General features: G+C 49.5%; 1 protein-coding gene across 1 annotated transcript; it reads left to right on the forward strand.

Moving 5' to 3' along the window:
• The first annotated feature begins 4,634 nt into the window (after positions 1-4,634).
• On the forward strand, positions 4,635-17,565 carry LOC124005999 (recoverin-like). Its single transcript, XM_046315658.1, has 3 exons — positions 4,635-5,248; positions 16,067-16,178; positions 16,650-17,565. The coding sequence occupies exons 1-3, from the start codon at positions 4,868-4,870 to the stop codon at positions 16,736-16,738; spliced, it is 582 nt and encodes a 193-aa protein (XP_046171614.1). The 5' UTR covers positions 4,635-4,867; the 3' UTR covers positions 16,739-17,565.
• The last annotated feature ends 1,935 nt before the right edge of the window (positions 17,566-19,500 follow it).

Consider the following 19,500-nt stretch of genomic DNA (forward strand, 5'->3'; position numbering starts at 1 on the left):
ACACTGGGCCTGTGGGTATGTCCAGGTTAGGAATCTAACACTGGGCCTGTGGGTATGTCCAGGTTAGGATCTAACACTGGTCCTGTGGGTATGTCCAGGTTAGGATCTAACATTGGGCCTGTGGGTATGTCCAGGTTAGGAACCTACACTGGGCCTGTGGGTATGTCCAGGTTAGGAATCTACACTGGGCCTGTGGGTATGTCCAGGTTAGGAACCTACACTGGGCCTGTGGGTATGTCCAGGTTAGGATCTAACACTGGGCCTGTGGGTATGTCCAGGTTAGGATCTAACATTGGGCCTGTGGGTATGTCCAGGTTAGGAACCTACACTGGGCCTGTGGGTATGTCCAGGTTAGGAATCTACACTGGGCCTGTGGGTATGTCCAGGTTAGGAACCTACACTGGGCCTGTGGGTATGTCCAGGTTAGGAACCTACACTGGGCCTGTGGGCAACTTCTATCTGGAGGAGCTCAGAGAATACAGCTCAAAGGCCAGGGATTGTTTTTGTGAGGAGGGGAGGGGTAGTAATTCTCTGAGTAATGGGGGTGATGGTAATTGGCTCAGACTGGAGCAGGGCGGGGCAGTGGTAATCCAATGAACAAGCCCACTGGGTATATTTATAGGGAAGAGAAAATCCTCTTTTGACAGAGTTAGATAGGAACAGGTAAGAACGGACAGTTATAGATGGCCTACAGTATAGGCATAGGAGGAACAAACATTGTCAACTCACACATCCACATCAAAATAACAAAAGTTCTCCGGCATACTGTTATTTTACCAACCTTTGTGATTATTGAAGCAATTCGGGATCGTCCCAACCCAAATATGTAAAAGGTTGTTCTACGAATGCATTTTATGTCCTTGTGACATTGTGTGTACATTTTGATAAAAACACTCAACAGTTGGGTTACATACTGCTGTAACTAAATTCAACTATGGTGAAAATTTCAATAGTAATGAAAATCCCAATTTTGGCATGTCCCACGTCATGTTTTTCTGACTTCTAGGAAGATTTTAACCCAATTAACCCCAACATTTCCCCAAGTAACTGAGAGTCTCCTCATTGAAAACATCTGAAGTTCTTCAAAGGTAAATTTTTTTATTTGAATGCTTTTCTTGTTTTTGTGAAAATGTTGCATGCTGAATGCTAGGCTTAATGCTATGCTAGCTATCAATACTCTTACACAAATGCTTGTGTAGCTATGGTTGAAAAGCATATTTTGAAAATCTGAGATGACAATGTTGTTAACAAAAGGCTAAGCTTGTGAGTGAATATATTTCTTTAATTTCATTTGCGATTTTCATGAATAGTTAACATTGCGTTATGGTAATGAGCTTGAGGATATGATTACGCTCCCGGATACGGGATTGCTCGACGCAAGAAGTTAACCAGCATGGCTACCACAGCATTCCGCAGCGATATGCCATCGCATCTGGTTTGTGCTTAGTGGGACTACCATTTGTTTTTCAACAGGATAATGACCCAACACACCTCCAGGCTGTGTAAAGGCTATTTAACCAAGAAGGAGAGTAATGGAGCGCTGCATCAGATGACCTGGCCTCCACAATCACCCGACCTCAACCCAATTGAGATGGTTTGCGATGAGTTGGACCACAGAGTGAAGGAAAAGCAGCCAACAAGTGCTCAGCATATGTGGGAACTCCTTCAATACTGTTGGAAAAGCATTTCAGGTGAAGCTGGTTGAGAGAATGCAAAGCGTGGCTACTTTGAAGAATCTAGAATCTAAGATATATTTTGATTTGTTTAACACTTTTTTGGTTACTACATGATTCCATATTCGTTATTTCATAGATTTGATGTCTTTACTATTATTCTACAATGTAGGAAATATTAACAATAAAGAAAACCCTTGAATGAGTAGTGGTATCCCCACCTTTGACTGGTACTGTATGTTTACACTTAGTGTAGAGACAAAACAAAGGCATGATGAGAGACCAGCCAGAGAGAGGATAAACATCTAGGAGCCAAGCTTCCTGGAAAAGAATGTGCAGGATGGAGAGAAAGAGACAAGGTGGGGGAGACAGAGAGAGGATAAACATCTAGGAGCCGAGCTTCCTGGAAAAGTATGTGCAGGATGGAGAGAAAGAGACAAGGTGGAGGAGACAGAGAGAGGATAAACATCTAGGAGCCAAGCTTCCTGGAAAAGAATGTGCAGGATGGAGAGAAAGAGACAAGGTGGAGGAGACAGAGGGGACAGAAGGGAAGGAGACAAGGTGGAGGAAAGGAATGAGAGAAGGGGTACAGAGGAGAAGGATGAGGGGACAGAATAAAACAAGTGAAGGGGACAGGAGCAGGGAGGAGATGGATAGAATGGAGTAGCAGAGAACGAAAGGGCCAGATGGAAAGGAGGAAAGAGGACAGAGACATTAAGGAGGGAAAGGGACAGAGACATTAAGGAGGGAAGGAGACAGAGACATTAAGGAGGGAAAGGGACAGAGAGGTGAAGGAGGGAAGAGGACAGAGAGAGGGGTGAAGGAGGAAAGAGGACAGAGACATTAAGGAGGGAAAGGGACAGAGAGGTGAAGGAGGGAATGGGGACAGAGACAGAGGGGTGAAGGAGGGAAGGAGACAGAGACATTAAGGAGGGAAGGAGACAGAGACATTAAGGAGGGAAAGGGACAGAGAGGTGAAGGAGGGAAGAGGACAGAGAGAGGAGTGAAGGAGGAAAGAGGACAGAGACAATAAGGAGGGAAAGGGACAGAGAGGTGAAGGAGGGAATGGGGACAGAGACAGAGGGGGGAAGGAGGGAAGGAGACAGAGAAAATTAAGGAGGGAAAGGGACAGAGAGGTGAAGGAGGGAAGGGGACAGAGAGAGGGTAAAGGAGGGAATGGGGACAGAGACAGGGTGAAGGAGGAAAGGAGGCAGAGACATTAAGGAGTGAAAGGGACAGAGAGGTGAAGGAGGGAAGGGGACAGAGAGAGGGTAAAGGAGGGAATGGGGACAGAGACAGGGTGAAGGAGGAAAGGAGGCAGAGACATTAAGGAGTGAAAGGGACAGAGAGGTGAAGGAGGGAAGGGGACAGAGACATTAAGGAGGGAAAGGGACAGAGGGGTGAAGGAGGGAAGGGGACAGAGACATTAAGGAGGGAAAGGGACAGAGAGGTGAAGGAGGGAAGGGGACAGAGAGAGGGTAAAGGAGGGAATGGGGACAGAGACAGGGTGAAGGAGGAAAGGAGGCAGAGACATTAAGGAGTGAAAGGGACAGAGAGGTGAAGGAGGGAAGGGGACAGAGACATTAAGGAGGGAAAGGGACAGAGGGGTGAAGGAGGGAAGGGGACAGAGAGGTGAAGGAGGGAAGGGGACAGAGACATTAAGGAGGGAAAGGGACAGAGGGGTGAAGAAGGGAAAGGGACAGAGGGGTGAAGGAGGGAAGGGGACAGAGACAGGGTGAAGGAGGAAAGGAGGCAGAGACAGAGAGGTGAAGGAGGGAAGGGGACAGAGACATTAAGGAGGGAAAGGGGCAGAGGGGTGAAGGAGGGATGGGGATAGAGACATTAAGGAGGGAAAGGGACAGAGGGGTGAAGGAGGGAAGGGGATAGAGACATTAAGGAGGGAAATGGACAGAGGGGTGAAGGAGGGAAGGGGATAGAGACATTAAGGAGGGAAATGGACAGAGAGGTGAAGGAGGGAAGGGTACAGAGGCATTAAGGAGGAAAGGGGACAGAGAGAGGATAAAGGAGGGAAGGGGACAGAGACATTAAGGAGGAAAGGAGACAGAGAGAGGGTAAAGGAGGGAATGGGGACAGAGACAGGGTGAAGGAGGGAAGGGGACAGAGACAGGGTAAAGGAGGGAATGGGGACAGAGACAGAGACAGGGTGAAGGAGGAAAGGAGGCAGAGACAGAGGTGAAGGAAGGAAGTGTTCAGGGGCAGCTGAACTTCCTATAAAAGGCCTGTACAGATGGCTGGGTTAGAATTAGGAGGACCTGCTTAGCTAAACCCATTTAAGGGTCTTTACTAGAACATACAGACTCAAAACCTTAATCAACTACCTCTTACTTTAATAGTCTTAAAAGAGAGAATAGTAATTTACTAGTGTGACCAATCAGACTTGTGTCCTCCACCATGATGCTTGAAACCAGTGTGAGACTTATTTTTTGCTTTACATAATAGACTAGTAACTGGTTCAGACAACTTCAGTTTTTGCTCAACAGATGAATATAGCACTCATTGTTACAACTAACAATCTTATACAGTGTCTGTATTGGGTCTATGATCCAGTCTTTCTCCTGGCTAGGTCATGTGGTAACCAAGCAAAGACAAATTCTCACTTGACGTCTCGTACCTAACTTGTACTTTCAAGTAAATCCTGCATTGATTTAAATTGGGTTTGAGTTACCTACACGTCTTTAAAGTTAGGATTTGGCTCTTATTGGGAAATTTAAATTCTAATGATAACAGGGCCTTGGCCGACACACAGACCAGACAAGAAGAGAGATGGTTTGGCAAAAGAGAATATGGAAATTAAAGTTAATTTGAGTGGAAAGCTCAGCCACCTTAAATCCTGAATTAACTGAATTAACCCAGTCGCCAAAGGTAGCAGTCTAATTCCACCCCCCTCCTTCCCTACTCCATCTATCTATCTACGTCACCCTTCAGAATGACAACAGTCCATCCCTAACACATCACTTCATACTCTCTCTACTGCTGACACAGCTAGGTCATGTCTCTTTGCTCTGCCTCCCTGTCTGTTCTTTCTCCCTGATATTGAAGGCTTTCGTTGATGCATGGTTCCTAGTGGTACACTGGGTAACACTTCAGTCATTGTAGAGATCTGATTGTGCTTGTTGGCACTACTTCAGAGAGCCTTCAACAATAACCGAGAGATCCCAGTACAGGCTAATACGATGGGGAACGCCAAGAGCAGTGCTATTTCCAAGGAGATCCTGGAGGACCTGAAGCTCAACACCAAGTTCACGGAGAACGAGTTGTGCCAGTGGTACGAGAACTTCCAGAAGCAGTGTCCCACCGGACGCATCTCGCCAGAGGAGTTCGAGATGATCTACGCGCGCTTCTTCCCCGATAGCGAAGCCAAGACCTACGCTCAGCATGTGTTCCGTTCATTCGACACCAACGAGGACGGCACTCTGGACTTCAAGGAATACATCATTGCACTGCACATGACCTCCAGTGGGAAGACGACGAGGAAGCTGGAGTGGGCCTTCTCACTGTTCGACGTGGACAAGAACGGATACATCACCAAGACAGAAGTGGAAGTCATCTGCCAGGTGAGAGATCCAGGAAGGATTAGAACCTTGAACTATTAAGGGGCAAGAGAAGATATCCAAACCTGAACCACTGGGTAGGAGAACCTTCTTACAACAACAATCAATGATGGTGATGATCATTTTGAAGATGGGACAAGGGGAAATTGTGGATATAGGCATACAAAGGTTTTTCTACCATTTACAGTTTGTGGCATGGGAATAGTGGGTCACATCCAAACTGACAAAAGAAAACAAGCCATACAATTTTGTGAGGCTTTTTTTAGGAGAACAAATGATGGACTTCTGGGAATATAGCTTTTCTTAAATGTAGGTCCTGTCTATATATTGAATATCATCAGTAGTCCTTCTGAAGTCCTTCTGTGGTCCTTCTGTGGTCCTTCTGTAGCCCAGTTGGTAGAGCATGGCGCTTGTAACACCAGGGTAGTGGGTTCGATCCCCGGGACCACCCATACGTAGAATGTATGCACACATGACTGTAAGTCGCTTTGGATAAAAGCGTCTGCTAAATGGCATATATTATTATTAAGTCAGTCTGTGGTCAAAAGTGACCTTATTTTCCTCGGTATGTAGGTTCCACTGGAGGTTGCTGAGGGGAGGACAGCTCATAATAATTCAATCAAACTTTGATTGTCACATGCGCCGAATACAACAGGTGAAAGGCTGTGAAAGGCTTACTTACAAGCCCTTGATCAACAATGCAGTTCAAGAAAGAGTTAAGAAAATATTTACCAAATAAATTGATAAAAAGTAACACAATAAAATAACAATAACGAGGCTATATACAGGGGGTACCGGTACAGAGTCAATGTGCAGGGTACAGGTTAGTCGAGGTCATCTGTACATGTAGGTGGGGGTGGCTGGAAATGAGTTAATGGTATGGCACCATCAACATGGAAACCATCATGTGTTTGATGTATTTGATACCATTCCATCCAGTCCGTTCCAGCCATTACAACGAGCCCGTCCTCCCCAATTAAGGTGCCGCCAACTTCCTGCGTCTCAGTCCTAATCATCAAATAGCTAATGTAGAGCTCTTGCCCATTTCAGCCACCCAATCCTTCCTGATAATCCACAAGATTAATGATTTAGCACCCAGAAAATGTAGGCTACTGTACTTACTGTGGTCCCCATGCTTCTGTGCTTATTCAGGGCCTAAAGTATGTAGTATGTAGATAATCAACTAACTAAGTAACACACATCACTAATTATGGCTGCGTTTAGACAGGCAGCCCAATTCTGATATTTTTCCACTAATTGGTCTGTTGACCAATCAGATCAGCTCTGAAAAAGATCTGCTGTGAAAAGATCTGATGTGATTGGTCAAAAGACCAATTAGTGTAAAAAAGGTTATAATTGGGCTGCCTGTGTGAACACAGCCCATGTTGTCTAGAACAGGGTTCTTGAGAGTAAACTATTTTTTTAAAAATCAACTGCATACAGGGGGTTAAGTTGAGAAACCCTGTTCTAGACAACATGGGCTGTGTTCACACAAGTGATGTGATGCCGAGCTGGAGTGAAATCCAGCATTCCTAGTGGGTGCCCTGGCCCAAGATCAATGTTGAGCAACACTGGCCAAGACCAAGTGTCATTTCTATCAGCCTTTTTCTATCCCAGCTGCAACCTTTAGGGCAGAGTCAACCAACGTAACACATGGAGACTATAGTTTTTAGAGGTGTCTGGTTGAGGTTGATATTGTGATGGCATCTCTTTCGGTGTTGATACATATATTAGCTCAGAAATGTGAACATGGGTGTTGTGGGGGAAAATAGGTGGTTAAATAGCCGGTCGCTGTGAAAAAGTAACACCTCAATGCATTTTCCCCAAACGGTGGACAAACTGTGGTGCAAAAAAAAATGTGTTTACTTGCGTTTACATCCCACTACACTACTGTAGATAGATACTTAGACGTGTAGGAGTGGCTGTGAGAACTGTGCAGGACGTTTCTTAATTAACAATAATCTTAATCATCAAATCTGTCCAGGATGTGGGTTTAGACTGAGATACAGGGACCGGGCAGGCCAGGCTGTGGGTTTAGACTGAGAGACAGGGACCGGGCAGGCCAGGCTGTGGGTTTAGACTGAGAGACAGGCCGGGCTGTGGGTTTAGACTGAGAGACAGGCCGGGCTGTGGGTTTAGACTGAGAGACAGGGACCGGGCAGGCCAAGCTGTGGGTTTAGACTGAGAGACAGGGACCGGGCAGGCCAGGCTGTGGGTTTAGACTGAGAGACAGGGACCGGGCAGGCCAGGCTGTGGGTTTAGACTGAGAGACAGGGACCGGGCAGGCCAGGCTGTGGGTTTAGACTGAGAGACAGGGACCGGGCAGGCCAGGCTGTGGGTTTAGTCTGAGAGACAGGGACCGGGCAGGCCAGGCTGTGGGTTTAGACTGAGAGACAGGCCGGGCTGTGGGTTTAGACTGAGAGACAGGCCGGGCTGTGGGTTTAGACTGAGAGACAGGGACCGGGCAGGCCAAGCTGTGGGTTTAGACTGAGAGACAGGGACCGGGCAGGCCAGGCTGTGGGTTTAGACTGAGAGACAGGGACCGGGCAGGCCAGGCTGTGGGTTTAGACTGAGAGACAGGCCAGGCTGTGGGTTTAGACTGAGAGACAGGGACCGGGCAGGCCAGGCTGTGGGTTTAGACTGAGAGACAGGGACCGGGCAGGCCAGGCTGTGGGTTTAGTCTGAGAGACAGGGACCGGGCAGGCCAGGCTGTGGGTTTAGACTGAGAGACAGGCCGGGCTGTGGGTTTAGACTGAGAGTCAGGGACCGGGCAGTCCAGGCTGTGGGTTTAGTCTGAGAGACAGGGACCGGGCAGGCCAGGCTGTGGGTTTAGACTGAGAGACAGGCCGGGCTGTGGGTTTAGACTGAGAGACAGGCCGGGCTGTGGGTTTAGACTGAGAGACAGGGACCGGGCAGGCCAGGCTGTGGGTTTAGACTGAGAGACAGGGACCGGGCAGGCCAGGCTGTGGGTTTAGACTGAGAGACAGGGACCGGGCAGGCCAGGCTGTGGGTTTAGACTGAGAGACAGGCCAGGCTGTGGGTTTAGACTGAGAGACAGGGACCGGGCAGGCCAGGCTGTGGGTTTAGACTGAGAGACAGGGACCGGGCAGGCCAGGCTGTGGGTTTAGACTGAGAGACAGGGACTGGGCAGGCCAGGCTGTGGGTTTAGACTGAGAGACAGGGACTGGGCAGGCCAGGCTGTGGGTTTAGACTGAGAGACAGGGACCGGGCAGGCCAGGCTGTGGGTTTAGACTGAGAGACAGGGACTGGGCAGGCCAGGCTGTGGGTTTAGACTGAGAGACAGGGACCAGGCAGGCCAGGCTGTGGGTTTAGACTGAGTGACAGGCCAGGCTGTGGGTTTAGACTGAGAAACAGGCCAGGCTGTGGGTTTAGACTGAGAGACAGGGACTGGGCAGGCCAGGCTGTGGGTTTAGACTGAGAGACAGGGACCGGGCAGGCCAGGTTGTGGGTTTAGACTGAGATACAGGGAACGGGCAGGCCGGGCTGTGGGTTTAGACTGAGAGACAGGCCAGGCTGTGGGTTTAGACTGAGAGACAGGGACCGGGCAGGCCAGGCTGTGGGTTTAGACTGAGAGACAGGGACCGGGCAGGCCAGGCTGTGGGTTCAGTCTGAGAGACAGGTACCGGGCAGGCCAGGCTGTGGGTTTAGACTGAGAGACAGGGACCGGGCAGGCCAGGCTATGGGTTTAGACTGAGAGACAGGGACAGGGCAGGCCAGGCTGTGGGTTTAGACTGAGAGACAGGCCAGGCTGTGGGTTTAGACTGAGAGACAGGGACTGGGCAGGCCAGTCTGTGGGTTTAGACTGAGAGACAGGGACCGGGCAGGCCAGGCTGTGGGTTTAGACTGAGAGACAGGCCAGGCTGTGGGTTTAGACTGAGAGACAGGGACGGGGCAGGCCAGGCTGTGGGTTTATACTGAGAGACAGGGACCGGGCAGGCCAGGCTGTGGGTTTAGACTGAGAGACAGGGACCGGGCCGGCCGGGCTGTGGGTTTAGACTGAGAGACAGGGACCGGGCAGGCCAGGCTGTGGGTTTAGACTGAGAGACAGGGACCGGGCCGGCCGGGCTGTGGGTTTAGACTGAGAGACAGGGACCGGGCAGGCCAGGCTGTGGGTTTAGACTGAGAGACAGGGACCGGGCAGGCCAGGCTGTGGGTTTAGACTGAGAGACAGGGACCGGGCAGGCCAGGCTGTGGGTTTAGACTGAGAGACAGGGACCGGGCAGGCCAGGCTGTGGGTTTAGACTGAGAGACAGGGACTGGGCAGGCCAGGCTGTGGGTTTAGACTGAGAGACAGGGACTGGGCAGGCCAAGCTGTGGGTTTAGACTGAGAGACAGGGACCGGGCAGGCCAGGCTGTGGGTTTAGACTGAGAGACAGGGACTGGGCAGGCCAGGCTGTGGGTTTAGACTGAGAGACAGGGACCAGGCAGGCCAGGCTGTGGGTTTAGACTGAGTGACAGGCCAGGCTGTGGGTTTAGACTGAGAAACAGGCCAGGCTGTGGGTTTAGACTGAGAGACAGGGACTGGGCAGGCCAGGCTGTGGGTTTAGACTGAGAAACAGGGACCGGGCAGGCCAGGTTGTGGGTTTAGACTGAGATACAGGGAACGGGCAGGCCGGGCTGTGGGTTTAGTCTGAGAGACAGGGACCGGGCAGGCCAGGCTGTGGGTTTAGACTGAGAGACAGGCCAGGCTGTGGGTTTAGACTGAGAGACAGGGACCGGGCAGGCCAGGCTGTGGGTTTAGACTGAGAGACAGGGACCGGGCAGGCCAGGCTGTGGGTTCAGTCTGAGAGACAGGGACCGGGCAGGCCAGGCTGTGGGTTTAGACTGAGAGACAGGGACCGGGCAGGCCAGGCTATGGGTGTAGACTGAGAGACAGGGACAGGGCAGGCCAGGCTGTGGGTTTAGACTGAGAGACAGGCCAGGCTGTGGCTTTAGACTGAGAGACAGGGACTGGGCAGGCCAGTCTGTGGGTTTAGACTGAGAGACAGGGACCGGGCAGGCCAGGCTGTGGGTTTAGACTGAGAGACAGGCCAGGCTGTGGGTTTAGACTGAGAGACAGGGACGGGGCAGGCCAGGCTGTGGATTTATACTGAGAGACAGGGACCGGGCAGGCCAGGCTGTGGGTTTAGACTGAGAGACAGGGACCGGGCCGGCCGGGCTGTGGGTTTAGACTGAGAGACAGGGACCGGGCAGGCCAGGCTGTGGGTTCAGTCTGAGAGACAGGGACCGGGCAGGCCAGGCTGTGGGTTTAGACTGAGAGACAGGGACCGGGCAGGCCAGGCTGTGGGTTTAGACTGAGAGACAGGGACCGGGACGGCCGGGCTGTGGGTTTAGACTGAGAGACAGGGACCGGGCAGGCCAGGCTGTGGGTTTAGACTGAGAGACAGGGACCGGGCAGGCCAGGCTGTGGGTTTAGACTGAGAGACAGGGACCGGGCAGGCCAGGCTGTGGGTTTAGACTGAGAGACAGGGACCGGGCAGGCCAGGCTGTGGGTTTAGACTGAGAGACAGGGACTGGGCAGGCCAGGCTGTGGGTTTAGACTGAGAGACAGGGACTGGGCAGGCCAGGCTGTGGGTTTAGACTGAGAGACAGGGACCGGGCAGGCCAGGCTGTGGGTTTAGACTGAGAGACAGGGACTGGGCAGGCCAGGCTGTGGGTTTAGACTGAGAGACAGGGACCAGGCAGGCAGGCTGTGGGTTTAGACTGAGTGACAGGCCAGGCTGTGGGTTTAGACTGAGAAACAGGCCAGGCTGTGGGTTTAGACTGAGAGACAGGGACTGGGCAGGCCAGGCTGTGGGTTTAGACTGAGAGACAGGGACCAGGCAGGCAGGCTGTGGGTTTAGACTGAGTGACAGGCCAGGCTGTGGGTTTAGACTGAGAAACAGGGACCAGGCAGGCAGGCTGTGGGTTTAGACTGAGAAACAGGCCAGGCTGTGGGTTTAGACTGAGAGACAGGGACTGGGCAGGCCAGGCTGTGGGTTTAGACTGAGAGACAGGGACCGGGCAGGCCAGGTTGTGGGTTTAGACTGAGATACAGGGAACGGGCAGGCCAGGCTGTGGGTTTAGACTGAGAGACAGGCCAGGCTGTGGGTTTAGACTGAGAGACAGGGACGGGGCAGGCCAGGCTGTGGGTTTATACTGAGAGACAGGGACCGGGCAGGCCAGGCTGTGGGTTTAGACTGAGAGACAGGGACCGGGCCGGCCGGGCTGTGGGTTTAGACTGAGAGACAGGGACCGGGCAGGCCAGGCTGTGGGTTCAGTCTGAGAGACAGGGACCGGGCAGGCCAGGCTGTGGGTTTAGACTGAGAGACAGGGACCGGGCAGGCCAGGCTGTGGGTTTAGACTGAGAGACAGGGACCGGGACCGGGACGGCCGGGCTGTGGGTTTAGACTGAGAGACAGGGACCGGGCAGGCCAGGCTGTGGGTTTAGACTGAGAGACAGGGACCGGGCAGGCCAGGCTGTGGGTTTAGACTGAGAGACAGGGACCGGGCAGGCCAGGCTGTGGGTTTAGACTGAGAGACAGGGACCGGGCAGGCCAGGCTGTGGGTTTAGACTGAGAGACAGGGACTGGGCAGGCCAGGCTGTGGGTTTAGACTGAGAGACAGGGACCGGGCAGGCCAGGCTGTGGGTTTAGACTGAGAGACAGGGACTGGGCAGGCCAGGCTGTGGGTTTAGACTGAGAGACAGGGACCAGGCAGGCAGGCTGTGGGTTTAGACTGAGTGACAGGCCAGGCTGTGGGTTTAGACTGAGAAACAGGCCAGGCTGTGGGTTTAGACTGAGAGACAGGGACTGGGCAGGCCAGGCTGTGGGTTTAGACTGAGAGACAGGGACCAGGCAGGCAGGCTGTGGGTTTAGACTGAGTGACAGGCCAGGCTGTGGGTTTAGACTGAGAAACAGGCCAGGCTGTGGGTTTAGACTGAGAGACAGGGACTGGGCAGGCCAGGCTGTGGGTTTAGACTGAGAGACAGGGACCGGGCAGGCCAGGTTGTGGGTTTAGACTGAGATACAGGGAACGGGCAGGCCGGGCTGTGGGTTTAGTCTGAGAGACAGGGACCGGGCAGGCCAGGCTGTGGGTTTAGACTGAGAGACAGGCCAGGCTGTGGGTTTAGACTGAGAGACAGGGACCGGGCAGGCCAGGCTGTGGGTTTAGACTGAGAGACAGGGACCGGGCAGGCCAGGCTGTGGGTTTAGACTGAGAGACAGGGACCGGGCAGGCCGGGCTGTGGGTTTAGACTGAGAGACAGGGACCGGGCAGGCCGGGCTGTGGGTTTAGACTGAGAGACAGGGACCGGGCAGGCCGGGCTGTGGGTTTAGACTGAGAGACAGGGACCGGGCAGGCCAGGCAGTGGGTTTAGACTAAGAGACAGGGACCGGGCAGGCCAGGCTCATGGGCAAAGTGGGAGAGATGTGGAGGTAAATAGTGTCCAGTACCTTTGCCCTGAGATGAGCCTGTCTCTGTCTGTCTGAAACTGGCTTTACTATATAGGCTGTACTGAATAGCCTGCCAAACCAACCCCTGTCTGGTAAAAGTTGTCTTTAGTCACAGATCTAGGATCATTTCACCCAATCCAAATCTAGGTTTAGGCCTAGGGGGTAAAACACTAAATTAACTTTAGGAAATACTCAGCCTAAACCAAACAGGTCAGAGGAGGGAGGGAGGGAGGGAGGGAGGGAGGGAGGGAGGGAGGGAGGGAGGGAGGGAGGGAGGGAGGGAGGGAGGGAGGGAGGGGGAAAAGGAGGAGGACATCTCAGTGTTTGGCCTTATGGCCTGGGTCTTGGAGATAATCCACGTTAATCTGGGTGTTTTAAGTGTGAGAGATGAGTGGTTCCTGTCTCTATGTGGGTCACAGCTTTAAGGCCTGACTCTAAAGTTACACTCAGATGGCCCCTGAGTGACTATTAACTTTATAGAGAATCATTTACATCATAGTTCTAGAATCTGTTATTACAGTGGATTTATTTTATTTTGATTGTAATTGCATAATCACCTAATTTTGAAATAGCACTTGATTGGCCAAATAGCCCATGATATGTGTGTAATACATACTGCAGGTCATTCCTTTATGCAGGTGTCATCACCTGCCCTACAAACCAAAAGAGCAGTAACTGCATGCTTTATCACCTGCACAAATATCCTGCCTCCACTGTGTTGTGTTTTTGAGAAAATGGGGGGGTCATATTTGCAGTAACTGGAAAAAGTTACTGTGAAACCAAGGACAGAAATCAGTAACAACAATCACTCAAGTCATTTACTGCCTTTTACCTTGGCTTCACTGAGGTTTGGGCTGTGGTTACTACTACAGTATATGACACTGTATGACACATAGAAATACACTACATAGACTACAAAAGTATGTGGACACGTGCACAACTCCAGCTGACGTTTGGCATTGCGCATGGTGATCTTAGGCTGGTTTGTGGCTGCTCGGCCATGGGAACCCATTTCATGAAGCTTCCGACAAACGTTAGTGAGTGAACTTGTTAGTGAGTGTTGCAACTGAGGGCAGAATATTTTTTACGTGCTATGTGCTTCAGCACTAGGCGGTCCCGTTCTGTGAGCTTGTGTGACTGAGCCCCTGTTGCTGCTAGACGTTTCCACTTACAGCACTTACAGTTGACCGGGTCAGCTCTACAGGGCAGAAATTTCACGAACTGACCTGTTGGAAAGGTGGTATCCTATGACGGTGCCATGGTGAAAGTTACTGTTTGTCTATAGAGATTGCATGGCTCTGTGCTCAATTTTATACACCTGTCAGCAACGGGAGTGGCTGAAATAGCCGAATCCACTAATTTGAAGGGATGTCCATATCCTTTTGGCCATGTAGTGTAAATCTATGAACACAAGTTTGTGTAAAAAAATTAATTGTCATGGAAACGTATTCCATACCAAGCAAGAAGGCTGAATTAATGTAGATTAAATCTTTATATAATGTGGCCAATTGATGTAGTTCCAAAGATAATGTAAGTGAAAGTGAATATTAGAAAAGACAAGACAAGCTAACTGGTAAACAATGACACACAGGAGTGGTCAAATGGGTTCCTCTAGTGGTCAAATGGGTTTCTCTAGTGGTCAAATGGGTTCCTCTAGCGGTCAAATGGGTTCCTCTAGCGGTCAAATGGGTTCCTCTAGTGGTCAGATGGGTTACTCTAGTGGTCAAATGGGTTACTCTAGTGGTCAGATGGGTTCCTCTAGTGGTCAGATGGGTTCCTCTAGTGGTCAGATGGTTTCCTCTAGTGGTCAGATGGGTTACTCTAGTGGTCAGATGGGTTACTCTAGTTGTCAAATGGGTTCCTCTAGTGGTCAAATGGGTTCCTCTAGCAGTCAAATGGGTTCCTCTAGTGGTCAGATGGGTTACTCTAGTGGTCAGATGGGTTCCTCTAGTGGTCAAATGGGTTCCTCTAGTGGTCAAATGGGTTCCTCTAGTGGTCAGATGGTTTCCTCTAGTGGTCAAATGGGTTACTCTAGTGGTCAGATGGGTTCCTCTAGTGGTCAAATGGGTTACTCTAGTGGTCAGATGGGTTCCTCTAGTGGTCAGATGGGTTCCTCTAGTGGTCAGATGGGTTACTCTAGTGGTCAAATGGGTTCCTCTAGTGGTCAGATGGGTTCCTCTAGTGGTCAAATGGGTTCCTCTAGTGGTCAAATGGGTTCCTCTAGTGGTCAGATGGGTTCCTCTAGTGGTCAGATGGTTTCCTCTAGTGGTCAGATGGGTTAGTCTAGTGGTCAAATGGGTTACTCTAGTGGTCAGATGGGTTCCTCTAGTGGTCAGATGATTTCCTCTAGTGGTCAGATGGGTTCCTCTAGTGGTCAGATGGATTACTCTAGTGGTCAAATGGGTTACTCTAGTGGTCAAATGGGTTCCTCTAGTGGTCAGATGGGTTCCTCTAGTGGTCAGATGATTTCCTCTAGTGGTCAGATGGTTTCCTCTAGTGGTCAGATGGGTTACTCTAGTGGTCAAATGGGTTCCTCTAGTGGTCAGATGGGTTACTCTAGTGGTCAAATGGGTTCCTCTAGTGGTCAGATGGGTTCCCTTCAGACGAGCTGTAAAAAACATGTATTGGGCATTGCAAGGCACCAACCAATGTTGGCACACAGACTCATGTTAAGGCTATGATGGGAGGCTGCAGGCACCAACTAAATGATACTGTAACTACATGTAAGTGGTTGTCAGCAGAGCATATGTCATATACAGTATTCTGAACTTGTAGATACAGTACCAGTCAAAGGTTGGGACACATATGCCAAGAGTGTGCAAAGCTGTCATCAAGGCGAAGGGTGGCTACTTTGAATAATCTAAAATATATTTAGATTTGTTTAACACTTTCTTGATTACTTCATAATTCCATGTGTTATTTCATAGTTTTGATCTCTTCACTATTATTCTACAATAATAAAGAAAAACCCTGGAATGAGTAGGTGTGTCCAAATGTTTGATTAGTACTGTATATGGCATATATATATATATATATATATATCATGTAAAAGAAGTCTATGCAATCTTACTTGATCTGTTCCCGTACCATCTCTCTCTCTCTCTTTCTCTCTCTCTCCCCCCCTACCCCCTCTTTCTTCTCCCTCTCTCTTTCTCTCCCCTTCCCCCTACCCCCTCTTTCTTCTCCCTCCCTCTCTCTTTCTCTCTCCCTCCCCCTAACCCCTCTTTCTTCTCCCTCTCTCTTTCTCTCTCCCTCCCCCTACCCCCTCTTTCTTCTCCCTCTCTCTTTCTCTCTCCCCCTCTACCACCTCTTTCTTCTCTCTCTCTCTTTCTCTCTCTTTCTCTCTCTCTCTCACTCTCACTCTCAGGCCATCTTTAACCTAATCCCCAAGGAAGATCTACCCAAGTTACCAGCCGACGAGAATACACCAGAGAAGAGAGCCAACAAACTGTGGGGATTTTTTGAGAAATCAGACAACGGTAAGAGATAAACACACAAACGCAAGCGCGCGCGCCAAACCCTCCCCTACCCCGGCCAAACCCTCCCCTACCCCGGCCAAACCCTCCCCTACCCCAGCCAAACCCTCCCCTACCCCGGCCAAACCCTCCCCTACCCCGGCCAAACCCTCCCCTACCCCGGCCAAACCCTCCCCTACCCCGGCCAAACCCTCCCCTACCCCAGCCAAACCCTCCCCTACCCCGGCCAAACCCTCCCCTACCCCGGCCAAACCCGGACAACGCTGGGCCACTTGTGCGCTGCCGTATGGGACTCCCAATCATGACTGGATGTGATACAGCCTGGATTCGAACCAGGGACTGTAGTGAACCAGGGACTGCTGTGCCACTCAGGAGTCAAACACAAATTATTTTACAACTTCTCTCTGTCTCTGTCTTTCTCTCTGAGTGTCTCCCTTTTTTATTGATTTATTTCTCTCTCTGTCTCCCTCTCAGACCGGTTGGCAGAGGGAGAGTTCATCAAGGGGGTGACTGAGAACGAAAACGCCATGCGTCTCATCCACTACGAACCCATCACTGACTAGTCATCCCTTCTTCCCCTCTTTCTCCTTCACACACTATTTCTTCCTCTCCTCCTCTTTGTCATTGTATTCTAATGTTCTGTCTTTCTCTTCTGTGTAAATACTCTTGTATGGCGGTGTCTTAATTGTCTTCACTGTACCTTCTAAGAAAGTAGGGGTTTATGTTGGTTATAGTATACATGTCTGTCTGTGCATGTATGTCTATTGGATTGAGGCTGTTTTATGAAGGTAGGTGTGATAAATATGAAGGTAGATGGCCACTATTGTAATTAGTGTTTGATGCAATATAAACACGACAGAAAATTTTGAGGCACAAGTATATTTATTTGTTTGTATATCGATACAATATCCCTGCTAAATGCTGTTTTCCTATCAGATTGAAGTTACAATAGCTTTTTGGTACTGTGAGATGATTGTGAAAAAGTAATGGTGGTCTAGTGTTTTGCAGTGTCCTGAATACTCATGGACTGGATCATTTGGTAACCATTGCTCAGTCTATACATTTCATTATTCTAAGAAGCTCTAAATGGTGTTTCTGTAGATGGAAAACTTGAAATGTGCAAATGTGATAAATGGTAACAGTTTGGACACAGGTATTTGGGAAAAGAAATTGAAAATCTGTAGAATAACAAACCTGTTTCTCCATTAGGAATTTGCATGGTTGTGATGGTGGCTTTTAGATTTGATCCTGCAATTGTCTTTTTGTTTTAATCAGAGTTATACGCTGCATATGGTGGATTAAAGCTTTTCTCATAAATTCTGTGTATTGCAAATAATTGTGTGTGTGTGTGTGTGTGTGTGTGTGTGTGTGTGTGTGTGTGTGTGTGTGTGTGTGTGTGTGTGTGTGTGTGTGTGTGTGTGTGTGTGTGTGTGTGTGTGTGTGTGTGTGTGTGTGTGTGTGTGTGTGTGTGTGTGTCCGTGATGTCCCACAAATTAGTCTGTGATCTAAAAAAGGTCTGTTTTCAGTAAGAATAGTAGGGTTTCTATACGGTTCCTATTGTCCAAACAGTGACTTCATGTATTCAAATATGTGATTCACAAAGGACAAGGGTCTTATGTTTTTGATCATATTTACACATGGTCAGATAATCCCGGATTTTCTGACACCATGAAAATATGTGCTGTGTGTGTATTATAATGTATTATGCATGCCTGCGCGTGCAAAGTTGTGTCCATGTTCCTATGTTTATTTCCAAGGCCATTTCTTGTCCCCCACATCCTCCTCCCTCCACCCTTCCCTCCTCAGTCGTTCCCTCCTCTCTGTCCAACTCGGGATTACTGTCATAATCTGCTGTCCAACATCAGAAAGCAGACAGAAGAAAATTCTCTGTAATCTTTGCATCCCTATCTCTCGTTCCATCTCTCTCTTATTTGTCTCTGTCTGGCTGCAGGGGAATTATCTGCCTTGTGTCCTCTTATGCTTGTGTATTGATTAACTAATAGCTCATTTACAGTGTTTTACATACACATCACAGACAAACTGAATTGGTCCACTCACACTGACAGCGTCGTGAAGAAGGCGCAGCAGCGCCTATTCAACCTCAGGAGGCTGAAAAAATTCGGCTTGTCACCAAAAGCACTCACAAACTTCTACAGATGCACAATCGAGAGCATCCTGGCGGGCTGTATCACCGCCTGGTACGGCAACTGCTCCGCCCTCAACCGTAAGGCTCTCCAGAGGGTAGTGAGGACTGCACAACGCATCACCGGGGGCAAACTACCTGCCCTCCAGGACACCTACACCACCCGTTGTTACAGAAAGGCCATAAAGATCATCAAGGACATCAACCACCCGAACCACTGCCTGTTCACCCCGCTATCATCCAGAAGGCGAGGTCAGTACAGGTGCATCAAAGCTGGGACCGAGAGACTGAAAAACAGCTTCTATCTCAAGGCCATCAGACTGTTAAATAGCCACCACTAACATTGAGTGGCTGCTGCCAACACACTGTCATTGACACTGACCCAACTCCAGCCATTTTAATAATGGGAATTGATGGAAATGATGTAAATATATATATATATATATATATATATATCACTAGCCACTTTAAACAATGCTACCTTATATAATGTTACTTACCCTACATTATTCATCTCATATGCATATGTATATACTGTACTCTACAACATCGACTGCATCCTTATGTAACACATGTATCACTAGCCACTTTAACTATGCCACTTTGTTTACTTTGTCTACACACTCATCTCATATGTATATACTGTACTCGATACCATCTACTGTATGCTGCTCTGTACCATCACTCATTCATATATCCTTATGTACATGTTCCTTATCCCCTTACACTGTGTATAAGACAGTAGTTTTTTTTTGGAATTGTTAGTTAGATTACTTGTTGGTTATCACTGCATTGTCGGAACTAGAAGCACAAGCATTTCGCTACACTCGCATTAACATCTGCTAACCATGTGTATGTGACAAATAAAATTTGATTTGATTTGATTTGACACACATAGTGGTGTTCAGCCCCTAATATTGAGTCGACAAGGTTTTGAAAGTGCTCCACATTGATGCTGGCTCATGTTGACTCGAATGCCTCCCACAGTTGTGTCAAGTTGGCTGGATGTCCTTTGGGTGGTGGACCAACCCCAGCAGTTCTTGATATAAACCGGTTAATCTGGCACCTACTACCAACCCCAGTTCAAAGGCACTTAAATCTTTTGTCTTGCCCATTCACCCTCTGAATGGCACACTTAACCAATCCATGTCTCAAGGCTTAAAAAATATTATTTAACTTGTC

Source organism: Oncorhynchus gorbuscha, linkage group LG19 (assembly GCF_021184085.1).
Source record: "Oncorhynchus gorbuscha isolate QuinsamMale2020 ecotype Even-year linkage group LG19, OgorEven_v1.0, whole genome shotgun sequence".
NCBI classification, from domain to species: Eukaryota; Metazoa; Chordata; class Actinopteri; order Salmoniformes; family Salmonidae; genus Oncorhynchus; species Oncorhynchus gorbuscha.

What these genes read in the sequence shown, in the direction of transcription:
- LOC124005999 (XM_046315658.1), top strand. Translation starts at nt 4,868, where the DNA reads ATGGGGAACGCCAAGAGCAGTGCTATTTCCAAGGAGATCCTGGAGGAC. An exon ending in AAGTGGAAGTCATCTGCCAG is followed by an intron (nt 5,249 to 16,066) that starts GTGAGAGATCCA and finishes TCTCACTCTCAG; the next exon opens with GCCATCTTTAACCTAATCCC. An exon ending in TTTTGAGAAATCAGACAACG is followed by an intron (nt 16,179 to 16,649) that starts GTAAGAGATAAA and finishes TCTCCCTCTCAG; the next exon opens with ACCGGTTGGCAGAGGGAGAG.